This window comes from Ambystoma mexicanum, chromosome 11 (assembly GCF_040938575.1).
Source record: "Ambystoma mexicanum isolate Mex_15411 chromosome 11, UKY_AmexF1_1, whole genome shotgun sequence".
Taxonomy (NCBI): Eukaryota; Metazoa; Chordata; class Amphibia; order Caudata; family Ambystomatidae; genus Ambystoma; species Ambystoma mexicanum.
The window spans coordinates 411,633,106-411,646,094 of NC_090934.1; the positions used below are offsets into that span (position 1 = coordinate 411,633,106).

Here is a 12,989-nt window from a genome sequence, read left to right on the forward strand (position 1 = left end):
GATGGACACCATCAAAGGGCATGTTGAGAAGCCGGGACTGTACATCAGGAGCAAATCCCGACTTTCGCAACCACGCAAACCGGCGCATCACGGTGCTCGCCACCGTAGACCGGCTGACACAGTCTGCCACATCCAGACCCGACTGAACAGTCTCACACATCAGATCGCATCCTTGCCATCCTGAACAAGGGCAAGAAAACCATCCCTTTCCTCCCCTTCGGGAATATGTTCAGCCGCCAACGACACACAATTCCACAGAGTATGCGTGAATCTTGCAAGGGCACAAACGGAGTTGGCTGCCTTTAAAGCCATACCCCCAGAAGAAAATACCTTCTTCACCCAACCATTAAAGCGTTTGTCGTCCCTATCAGGAGGGATCGTAGGGTACGACGCCTGCTTTGCTGGGGCTGTAGCCGCTTGCACCACCAAACTCTCCAGAGTAGGGTGCATGGACAAGTACCAGTGGTCACCACTGGCTGGATGGTATTTTGTCAGCAAAGACTTGTTCACTGCCGGAGACTCTCCGGCGCAGTCCAAGCCGCCGCCAGTTTTGGTAAGGCCATATGAAATGGCAACACGGGGTCAGTGGGTGGACCTTGGTCAAGGATATCTGTCAGGTCATCCTGCAGAAAATCCCCTAGAGCGTTCCTTGCCGGCTTCTCTCGAAGGCGCGGTCGGAATGGTGCCCTGCGACTCAAAAATCGCCAACATCTCCTCACGGAAGGCGTCCCATTCCTCCGGAGATGAATGCTTGGTGGGACAAGCAACCCGCCGTCTGGCGGAGTCCTCAGACGAGGACGGGGAAGGCGACCAATGACGGCGCTTCCGTGCATGCCTCGAAAAGGCTGAGGAATGGCGGTACCCACTCCTGGAACGAGACCCCCTGGATTTATGCCAACGCGGAGAGTCGCCCCTTGAATCGTCGGTCGAAAGTCCAGCGGACTTCGACTTACGGGGTTTGGAAACCCTACCCACCGACAGCTTCTCCCGCTCCTGCAAGGCCTTCGGCGTCAAAGACTGGCATTCGTCGCAGTCATCAGTGGCATGGCTCTCACTGAGGCACCAAAGGCAGACGTCGTGCAGGTCCGTCAGAGACATTTTGGAACCGCAGTCCCGACACTTCTTGAAGCCCGACTTCGGGGTAGCAAAAGACGAAGACATATTTTCATATTAATCACAATGATATTCGAAGAACCGATTCACAAGAGAGAAACAAGGCGCGCCGAGATTTTGAAGCAAACACGTTTGCGGAAAAAACGAACTGAGGCTACGGGCATCGTGCGTCCTACTTATAACATCCAGTGACGTCGACCGTCGGAGGAGGTCCTCAAGGAGTGTATCGACGTCATTGACGCAGGACGCCTACGCCGAAAAAGATTCCGAAGCAGCACAGCTACCTGTCAAAGATGTGGAATACGTCGGAGGACACAATCCCCTCAAATTATTAAATTACTTCTTGCAGGCAGCACTGTCAAATCTGAGACACTAGTCCAGAGTAGCACAATAGGTCAAATTGGCTATAAATAATTATGTATTTATTGATAATATGCTCACAGCGATAAAACTTTGCATATATATACACTTATTATACATCTTAATATACACAATCATCTAAAAGGTCTAAAAATATTCTAATAATTTACATAAAATCTCATATAGTTAAAAAGGCAATACTCCATTCGATAATTCTTTTAAAATAGATAAGATCAGCGTATAAAATTTCATCATCTAGAAAATTAAATTCATATCATTGCCTTCTAGCAATCCTACCCAGATATCACCTATACTGCAGTTTTGTGTGGTATTATCATATGCCAAGAGATGTTTACTTCGTAACTCTATTAAACTTTCACATACACATATAATATGCTGCAAGGATTCTACTACATTTATTCCACATAATCTACAGTATCTATGTTCTTTTTTTATACCAACTTTTGCACCAAATATTTCTAAAACATTGCATATATTAAATTTGAACAACAGATACCAACGGATATGCTGATTGATAGAAAGGTTTACAATCTCTATTATACCAATGTTCTAAGAACGTACTACTATTAGCTTTTGTTACCAGATTTACCATCTTCTGTTCTCTGTCAAGATCATGTATCATACTTTTCAACTTCATCTTCGTCTGACTAATAGAATATAATAACCAACCTGAGACATTATTATTAATCCATTCTAGATAGACTCCTCTCCATCCATGTAGTGTTGATAAGGCGGCTTTGTTGGTTAGCAGTCCATACTGTTTCATACTATAAATAATACGTATTGGGAACACCCCTTTGTTGGTTGTGTCCTATATCCTTCATGCACAGTAGTTATTATAGATCACTTTTTCAGGATTCTTGAGTTCTTGCACCAGCATCCAGAAGGCAATCTAATCCAACAGTGTCTTCAGACACCTTTATTCGGCACGCAACGTCTTTCAATGTATATGTCTCAGGTGCTTAGGAGTTCGAACCCTTGTATCCAGAATGTAATGCCTCCGGTCAGTTTGGCTTTCTCACTGTACTCTAGGACTTCAGACCAACTCCCAACATGCAGTTTCCATCAACATGTCTCTCTCTGTGGGCGCTAGGAATTCACAATCAATCCCATGATGCAGCAGTGTTCTTCTCAATATCCCCTCTTGCAATGTCCTCTGATCACTAACACTCCCCAACTCTATGTTTGGATTTGCCCCTTGTAAGAAGGCTATTTTTCCAATACTTGATTTGAGTCTTGCTGTATTTCTGTCTCTGTCTTCTAAGCTCCAATCTGTCCTCTCTCTCTCTCCACATTCAGACGTACAACCTCCTACTCCAACTACCTAGAACACCCTCCTACCCCAGCTTGGACTGTCACCCGATCAGTCTCTCTCACACCATTAATCTCCCTGAGACATCAGATCGGAACTCCTGCTGACAGCATTGATCAGCTCCAGCAGCCTCCTCGTTGCACTCTACTCACCTATCAGCATTGCTTCAGTGGCTTTGACTCAGCCAGTCGTTCTTTACCCATTCTAACCCCTGCTCACCAGTACCCTACACAACATCAAGGAGGCCTTTGTTTTTTGCCTTCCTTCCTCTGCTAAGTGACATTTCCTCCATTAGTAGTACAACCTTTTTCAGACACCCGCCCCCTCTGCTTTCTGCTGATGTTCCTAGCTAGGAAATCATACAAGGCACAGCTTGTTGACCCAACAAAGTTTCAGTTCTCTTCAACCCCAGAACTTTTTCAGCTAGTCGCAGTATTTCAGCCGAACAAGAGGACCATGATGAGAGTAAACAGATTCCGGATAGGTTCTCTCTGCCATTTTTTTATGGCATGTTACCACAATGAAGACATGTGAAGGGGCCTAAAGCCTTCTAGTTTATACAGCAGGGCGAGATGATTTATAATGACTCCATCTCTTGTTATCAGACTAGTATTCCCTACCCTGAGTTACAGAATTGGAAACAATTTCTTTGTAATAAGTCTTTGCGTTCTGTGCAAACTCAGTTTCCGGCTTTCACTTGCTGTGCCAAGGTCAGGGAAAGATGGATTTAATTTTATCTAAAAGAATTCTCCACTTTAAGATCAATTCCAAACTTATGCCAGGCGTCAGTTCACCTAAGGGATTTGTATGTAAGTGTTCATCTCCTAAAATCTATTCCCAGTCTCTCCAGAGGGGTGATTCTTTGTTTTTACACGTGTGCTTACAGCTACTCCCATTTTCCAGTCCTTGGATGGAGGGCTGGGCTCAATGTCACGGTCCGATCCCTGTGCCAGAAACAAGACCAACTAGGCCTGGATCGGGGTGATGAAGGACCATCATTCTATGATGCATATAAAGTTGTGCAAAGCAGAACATCAGACCAAAGGTCACAGAAGAGTTATAGCTTCTACACTTCTACCAATACAGAGCTAATCAGTTGAGGTTGGTGAGTGGGGGAGGTGTGTGCAGTTCTTCTCGGTTGTTAGACGGCCTTACATTTTTCATTTTAATTGGCAAGTGTATTAACTGCATGGTGTACCATTTCAATGATGTGATCTTTTGCCCATTGCTATTCATTGTCTTGTTCATGCAAAATAAGAACTTGTAGTGTTGGAGTCCCAAATGTCCTCCTTATCAGTCATGGATAGTCAATTCAAAAGATCAGTTTAAATGAGTATGCTAGTTACCAATGTTGTTTTTTGATTACTTCACTTCAGGGGTTCCTTTGGAAGGCTTCATACCCAATTTAACTGGAACTCAACAGTGATTGCAAGGAAGCTGAGCGAGTGCCAAAGCTGTTGGTAAGTGGATTCAGGAACAGGGGGAATATTAGCTTGTGGAAGTCAACTTCTTACCTGCGATGGTGGGGAGGTGGAAAAAGATGTAGTACACACATCCTGAGAGTCCTCCACCATTGGATATGTTGTGACTGTATCCTCTGCCATAGCTCTAGACAGGGTGAAAGAGAAAACATTGCACATGAAACAGAAACCTTTCCCAGCTTACAGAACATGCTATACTCTGGTGGAATGGGTCAAAAAACATGCTTTTCAGTGTGTTCACAATAAATCAAGACCAAGGTGGTGGACACTAACATACTTAATTACCAGAACAGGTAGCCTTACTTGCAGATCTCCGGACTAATAGCATGTATAACTGGTCACAGTGCTGCTATTGACAACTCAAGGCAAGACACTGGTACGTGCAAGTGATAGAATAGTTACTTATCTGTTAGAGAGTTTGAAATGAAGATTCGATGAGCAGGAGCTAAAACCAGCTCCTCGGTGTTGGGCATCACACATCAGGCAGGATCTTCTGCTGGGGAACCAGGAGCAAGTTTTGGAGCGCACTGCAAATCTAATCTCCACATGAGCTGCCTATTGTAGCTTTTTGCCCATTATATATGATCCCTTATGTTTAAATGTGTACTAGATGTGTCCTAATTCTTCTTTACCAACATTCTCAAACAATGAAAGTTAAGGTCACATATGCATGTTTAAGTACCAGTTGGCCTTCGATCCAAAAGTAGCTCCTGGTAGCTGGTTGGTTTCAATCTAACCAGGCTAGGAGCAGGAGCTAAATAGCTCAGCTCCCAGCAATTCTGAACCCTGCAGTAAATAAAAATGTTCATCCTGGGTATCCTTCTTCGAATTCATAAATCATGAATATTTCCACCCATGTATGGGATCCCGAAACAAAGGTAAGAAAACTCTCCTTAAATGAAGAATATGAAATAACTGTAAAAAATAAACATACTAATGCCTATTTGGTATAAAATACATGTTTTAGTTCCCCTCTAAAAAAAGCTGCATGTTTCGACAGCATTTCTACAGCCCTTTCAAACAAACCAACTTGTTGCAAACTGAACTAGTTTATTCAACTCATTTCTAACCTTTAAGGCAGTGACCCAGACAATGGCAGAATGCCTGAGAGTTCTACTCCTTAAACCGGGTAAACCAAAAGCAGACTGCAACTCTTATCGACCCATTGCCCGCCTAAATACAACGCTCAAATATCTCAACGGTTCTCCCTTCACTCAACAGTCTAAAACAATACTACCTTGTCACTCAACCTATATACACAACGAAGGGGACGTGTCAAGGGTGCCCTTTATCCCGGACCAGGCAGTCAATAGAGAGCCAGAACTGTGAGTATGAGGGACGAGATGAATAGCGGCATGTTAAAAAGCCCCTGGTGGTCTAGGGCATTCGTTGGTGCTGTACCTGCTCGCCACCCTCATCCGGCAGCACTGTGTGGCTCCACTGACTGCTGCGAGTAGATGTTGTTGCTATGCCCCCTTCTCTCTGCTCTGACAGCAGCATCTCACAGCGACCTGGGCTGTTGCCTGATGGTGGACGGGTCGCAGCGTCTCCGTGGACAGCATGTGATGATCGATCAAGGATCTCACTGGGATGGTTGTTGTCCCATTGTTCAGATGGTTTCTCACTAGGGAAGATACAAAGACTGGCAAGCATCTTTTTGAGGAGGTATAGCATGAGACAAATGGGGACTGATCAAATACAGACTGGCATAATGGGGAGGGGCAGGAATTGGGTCCCTCTCAACTACCACTGTCGACCTCGCGGGTAGGACTGGCTCTTCATTTCTTCGTAGTAGCCCTCCCACCTCCGGCTGAGAGGGGATCTGCTCCCTCTTGACAAGGCCAGCTACAGGCCTTGTCAAACATCTTCACCCTTTCCCCAAACTCCTCATCCTCTGCCTGTCTGCTAACTGGCTTGGGACATCGGAAAATAAAGTAAGCATTCACTTGGTTTGAGCCAGCCCTGTGTTCGACTTTAAAGGAGAATGGCAGCAAGACCAGGAACATACTCAGGATGCGATGATTCATAGGGTTTTAGATGAACTAACCTTTCTGGAGGAGTGTGTAGCTGATTAATTATCCCCTGAACCCAAAATGTTTTTGGGGAGAAGAGATGGTAACCTTCAATCCTTCTTGGCTACCTGTTGATGTTCTGTGGTGGTGGGTAGCCCAGCTCGTATAGTTACTCCCCACAAATTGAAATACATCACACAACCCGCATCAAACTGCAATGCTGCACTGCAAGCACGTGTCATCTTTAAATCCTGCTGTATCATCTACAAGGCTGTCACCCTGAAATGCCCAAGCTAACTCACTGAGAAACTGCGGTATAAGATCGACCAAAAGTAAGAACATGTTCAGACTTGAACTCCATCTGTGCAGGAAGGAAAGAACCAGAAGCCAGGCCTTCTCCATCTATGCCCCAAATTCTGTAACCGCCTCCCTGCAAACACAAGACACACCTCCTCACTTATACATTTCAGAAAGGAGCTTAAAACCCTCCTCTTTAAGGAATGGCTCCTCCTTAACACCTAGGGTCTACACACACCCTCCATTCTTCACCTAACCCGAGACAAGGTGATCTGCTCCCCCTAGTCTCCTTCCCTGATGATCCCTTATTGATTAAATGCCCCCCCATGTTAGCTGCCCACTAACTTGTACCTCTCCTTCCCTCACTGTGTCCTTCCCCCTATGACTTGTAGAGTGCTCTGTTGCTTCCTGGAGCCAGGTCTGCACTGAGTAAATACCCTAAGAATACTGACGATGCAGTTCTCCTGGAAAAAACACCTGGATCATTGCAGGCACTGATCAGTGAATAGGACAAATATATGAGGGAATGGGGGCTGCGTGTTAACAGCAATACATGTTTTACTATGTGTGTATCTAGGACCCCTGAACAAGATCATATCAGATCTCTAAATTAAGTATCAGGATGAGTCAAACCACAGCGGAATATTCAGATCATTTATTTATTACATTTGTTGATAGCGGCCACACCTGTAAGTATCACAGCGCTAAATAGGGTTACAGTACATGAAATAGTACGACAGACATGTTGGTCATGCAGTCGTAAAATGGACTGAAAAGCATTAGCCATATTTGTTAAAAACACCCTTTGTTTTTTGCAGAAGATTTGGTATGAGGGTTCTTCTTGGATACATGTCGGTAGGACGTTCCAGAGAGTGGGGGCTGTACCAATTAAGCTAGCTCCACCTGGTCTTTTTCTGGAGAATCTAGGTGTAGCAAGCAATGAGGTGGTGGAGGAGTGTAGGCATTGAGGTTTGGGAATTTTGTGGATGCGCTGGCTAAAATAGGTTGGTGCAGTGTTATGAATGCATCAGTGTGCGATAGTCAGGACTGTACATTTCATACAGGATTTGATAGCATCCAGTGGGCCTCGTGCCTCACATGAGAGATGTGGTCTGATAGCTTCATATGCCAGACTGCCCAAAGGGCATTATTTTGGATAAGTTGGAGTTTTTTAAATATTTATTGGGGAGGTTTCAGAAAGGATGGCATTGCAGCAATCCAATTGACTACCTCTAATAGCCCAGGCTAGCGTGAGGCAGTTGTCAGAGGACAGACATTTTCTACCGAGATTAATGAGTTTTTTGTTAAATAGGCTGTAGAGGATACAAGAGAATTGATATGTTTTTGCATGGATAAATCAGTCGAGGTGGACTCCCAATTTTTTTTATATGGCTAGATACTGGAGTGATATTGCCATTTATGGAGAACAAGGCGAAGGCAGGGTCCAGATGCTTCAGTCGGTGTGGGAGCCTAGAATGAGGAGCTCTGTCCCGTTATCACTCAAGCAGAGATGGTGGTTGGCCATCCAGGCTTGGATGATGCTATAGATCTGATTAATATTGGTGGAGTCTTGGCTGTAGTTATCAGTGAGTTTTGGTAGTACTTGCATATCATTGGCAATGTTTGTGTAAGGGATTCCACGGCTGTCAAGGGGATCAAATAAGGGCTTTGTATACATATTGTATAGTGTGGGGGATAGACATGAGCCTTGTGGGACCCGGTAAGAGATGGGGGATCGGGTCTGTGGCTTAGAGCCAGCGAAGTTCCTGGAGGATCACCCGCTCAGAAAGGAGTTGTTCCAGCTGGCGGCTTATTTGGAGAGATTGAAGGTAGAGGTCAGGTGCTGACAGATGTCATGGTCAGATCAAATTCTGCAGATAGGTCAAGTATGAGAAGGATGGCAAGTTATCCTGTCACGTACGCTATCCAGCTGGATCTTAAGGTCAAGGAGAGCAGCCTACATACTATGTCTTGGTCTGAAGCCAGATTGGCACGTGATGGACGGTTGTGGACCTCCAAGTAGGTTTGGAGTTGGGTGTAGGTTGTTTCGATCAAGGATTTTAATGAGAAATGGTACAGTTGTGATGGGGCAGTAGTTAGTTGGGGGGTGGGGTCAAAGGAAGTTTTTTTTTTTTAGAGGGGCGTGACTGAGACTTCTTTGATGGTTGTGGGGACTGAGCTGGAAGCGAATGAGGCATTGATGAAATTGTCAATGATAGGTGCAAGGGAGTCTGCGCACATCTTAAAGAGGTGGGACGGGCAGATGTCGGATTTGCAGTTGGAAGGTTTTAGGCGATGGATAGTGGATAGGCCGTCAGGTGGGGTAACAGGTGAAAAGTGGAAATATGGCGTGGTGGGCATGATGTGGTTCACTGAGTGGGGAGGAGGTGAATCCTTACCGAGAGCAGGGGTTTTTTAAGGATGGTTTTATCTGAGGGCAAATTGAACTGTAGAGCACCAGGCTTTGTCTTTACGGAATCTGGCGACAGGCAGTGCTGGGGATTCAAGCTCCTTGAACATTTTGAAGAGTTCTCTAGTATTGGATCTGACTTTGTTGATCCTTGTGTTGTAAATGCTTGATTTGGTAGTAACAATCACAGCTTTGTATGTATTAGTAGTGGAAAGAAATGCGTCTTTATGCGTTTGGGTAGGGATTTTTCTTCACAGGTGTTCTTGGGCTCTTTTCTGTCTGTGGAGGGTCACTCGCTCCTCTGTAAACCAATTGTGGTTGTTGCGGTTTTTCTGCAGTGTAGTTTTGAGGGGTGCATGGAGGTGGAGTGTGTTCAGGAGCGTAGCATTGTAGGCGAAAAGGATAGTTTCTGTATCATCACTCTCAAGCAGTAATGCAAGGACAGAACCGATGGTATGTTCAAGCAGTTCCTTGGTGAGTTTGCGGATGTGTCTTGCAGTGATGGGGAGATGGTTGGTGATTTTGTGGCTGTAGTAGCTTTAGGAGTCAGTTTGAATAGGATCAATGAGTGGTCTGTCCAGGGCAGAGGGGTCAATGGTGGTGACCGAGATGAGCATGTTGAGAATGGTAACCCAATTGAGGATTCGGCCTTTAAGTGTTGGTGGTGATGACTTGGGTGAAGTTCATCTCTTGAAGTGTAGTACTGAGGGCAGTTTCCTTTGGATCAATAGGGTCATTGAAGCCAAGGTTGAAGTCACCAAGTAGAATACGTTTGGTATTAGGTTTAATGAGTGGTGTGAGGAAAAGAGGGATGTCAGTGTCTGGTGAACTGAGGTTTATAGGTTGGCGATAAAGGAGAACAATGTTAAAGGTAGTTTGGGGGCAACGTTCGACTTTGGTGAGCAAGAGTTCATAGCCTGGCAGGATTGGGAGGGTGGAGGTTCTAATGGGCAGAGAGGCTTTGGAGATAACTACTCTTCTGCCAGGATTTGAAAGTCTGTCTGATCTGAAAGTAGAATAACCATGTGGGCTCTGCTGTGTAATGCAACCACGTTTCGGTGATGTTGAGAATGTCAAGGTCTTTGTCTCGTATGAGGTCCTATATGTCCACGGCATGGGCGCAGAGGGAGCGTGCATTAATGAGGGCACAATTGAGGATCTCGGGTTCATGAGGAGTGGGGGTGGGGGAGGAGGGTGTGGGTGAGAACCTCAGTGGATAGAGTCGATTTGTTTCTCGCAGTGCCGTTGTATGGTTGCTTATGGTTCCCCCTTCATCACCAATTTTTGTTTTAATGAATTTGCAAACTGGCATGTCCTTCCTCGTAGATACTGTTTTTTAAGACATATTGCATTGTGGGCTTCATAATGGGCGGGTGCTCACAGTCCCTTTACTAAGTATCTAATCATGAATAAAAACTACTCAAAACAGTAACCGCAAGTTTGGTTGGTTAGCGCATATACAATCTTAGTTGGGTAAGTGCTCACGGGCAGCCTATTACAGTGACCTGGGACAGTGGAGTGGTCTCCCAAAGACGTTGGCCAAGAGTCTTTAAGGGAAGACTAAATGCTGTCAAAAACTCATGTCAGTGCCTATTTAGCGCTAGCCCCTAACAATAGTTTGGCCGTATACATGCGTTTAGTAACCACACCTTTGCAAAGAGCATTTTTGACTAAAGACAGGTTGAACTATTTGCCAGTGGGGACTGTGGCTCAAAATATAATTGTATGTATGGTGGGCTTGAGACCCTATTCCATTTTATTTTGGTTTGCCCATCATTCAATGATTTTAGGGCAACATTTTTTGTAAAACTTTTACGTGAGTGGGGGCTTAGGTCATGTCAAGCCGCACATTTGTTTTTGCTCTCCTCAGACAAGCCTGCGGTCCTATTTGGTCTTGCATGGGGAAGACGAGCTATGCTTAGAACAATTATGTAAGGTGGTGCTGTGCAGTTTTAAAGAAACAATTTAGAGCTGCTAAGGAAGGTTTATGATGCAGTATGATGCTGTTATTCATTCTGCTTTGTGTTTTAGTATTATGTACAGACTATATTTTTATTTGTGATTTAATGAAATGTTTTACTGTGATTGGTTTTATGGATGTTAATGATCTGAAATAAACCTGGATTTACAAAAGGAGCCCTTGGTGGGAAGATTTTGGGAGGCCTCCCTATTTATGGTACACATGGAAGACACAAAGAGTAACAAAAACCCAATCACGGTAAGGTAGCTGAGTGGTAAAGGCTTAGTCTCAGTAAAAGTATGAGGGTGGTCTAGGGCTAAAATGAGTCCACACTGAGTAACACCAATAAAATGGGTGTAGACAGTACTCATACAAAAATAGTTATTAAGCTTTTAGTTATACACTAAGCATATACTATCCATGGACTCGCCCCACCCTGCCTATCCGCTCATCTCACCCTGTACTCTGCTCTTCGCTCGTTAAGATCATCCTCAGCTCACCTCCTTACCACCATTTGAGCACCCTGTGGTCCCTCTCCTGTCTGCCTTCTCTCTGTTCACTCCCCTACTCTGGAATGTTCTTCCTCTCCCTCTCTGCACTACTCCAAACCTAGCACTGTTTGAATCCAAACTCATAACTCTCCTTTCTGAAGATAAGTTGCCTAGCACTCTACGCTACTGCATCACCCTGTTTTCCACTCTCCCTACCCTTCATAGACAACCCTACAGCAGTTTTCCATTGCCACTCCCCATCCTTAATTCAGCACTTCCTCCGCCATCCCGTTCCTATGTCATTCTGTCCTGTCCTCATCCCTGGCTTATGTTTCCATTTTCCCCTGCAACATCTGAACTTCAAGTCATATTCTCTCACTCCATTTTAAAGGACCCATGTCCTTTGCTCTGTTATCAATGGTAAATTCGTTACGCGTTTTTGGGTCAAAAATGCATTGCTTTCCCTGTGTTTTTCATAAATAAATAAAATTAATATAAAAACCACAGGTAAGTATTGCCACAGAAAACCTTATACACCTATATACACATTCACCATTAGGAGAATAGAGTTGCATATGAATTAGTTAGCAATATAAATAGGGTAGCAGTCAGAATACGCCCAAGTATAGCTTGTCTCAATTTTATGAAATCCAACCCTAAAACGTCACACTTTCCAATATATCTCCGCTTCAGGTAAGGTATTCAGAAATGATGCAGATGGCTGTGGCGGTACTTTGGAAAGTGCTTAAAAACAGGTTTTTACCCCACTCTATCCTATTCACCAGGTACAATCTAGGAAAGGACCCTTAACCCAGGTTCAACGACCAGGGGCTAGGTCAGAAAGGGTTAGGGCTGAAGACGTTACGTCGAATGTTACCATATGGAGGACAGGGGGAGACAGAAACAGGTATGTTAAATTAACCCCCCTGACTCTGATATAGATAACACTGCAGGTTTTCTGGATTCCATTGTGGACACAATCTTCTGCACTTGTTTTGGGTAAGAAAGGTCAAGAGGTCATGGGTGCAGCGGTCACTTTCCATATCGGAAGTCGGTCGCATTGCACAGCAAACAGTTCCAGTCAGCTTCCAGAAGAAGAACCAAAACGAAGAAAGATGTAGACTTCTGCGGTGCAGACCCCATCAGAACACCTCACAGGATTGAAGGAGTGTTCCAACAAAGGTCACCACGGTCAGGCGGCGAGAGGCGATCTTACAATGGCCAACACAGAAGCAGTCACAGCACAGCCTCCCTTGAAGTGAGACGGCTAAAAAGGTGAGGACAGGTGACTTGTGGGACAAGCTGAAGATGTGCAAAGTTCCAAGGCACTACCCGGAACAACGAGGGCCGCAGGCGAGGCAGCCCAAGAGAGCTGGCCAGTCCACTGGTTGGTCCAGTGATGCTGCCAAAGGGTCAGAAGGCACGACCCTCGAGCAAGGGTTGAGTCTGGTTGTTCCCACCGATCCAAGGGTTGAAGCACCAATAAGGGTCTTATGAGATCTGGCAGAGGAGCAGGGCTTCACCGGGCCAAT

General features: G+C 45.1%; 1 protein-coding gene across 9 annotated transcripts in view; it reads right to left on the bottom strand.

The window, feature by feature from the left end:
- The window catches only part of ATG13 (autophagy related 13), a 1,946,514-nt gene that overhangs the window by 734,745 nt on the left and 1,198,780 nt on the right, over nt 1-12,989 (bottom strand). For all 9 annotated transcript variants that reach the window (XM_069623214.1, XM_069623211.1, XM_069623215.1 and 6 more), the window contains one exon: nt 4,321-4,414. In XM_069623214.1, coding sequence (XP_069479315.1) covers nt 4,321-4,414 — 94 coding nt within the window. The remainder of the gene's footprint in view (nt 1-4,320; nt 4,415-12,989) is intronic.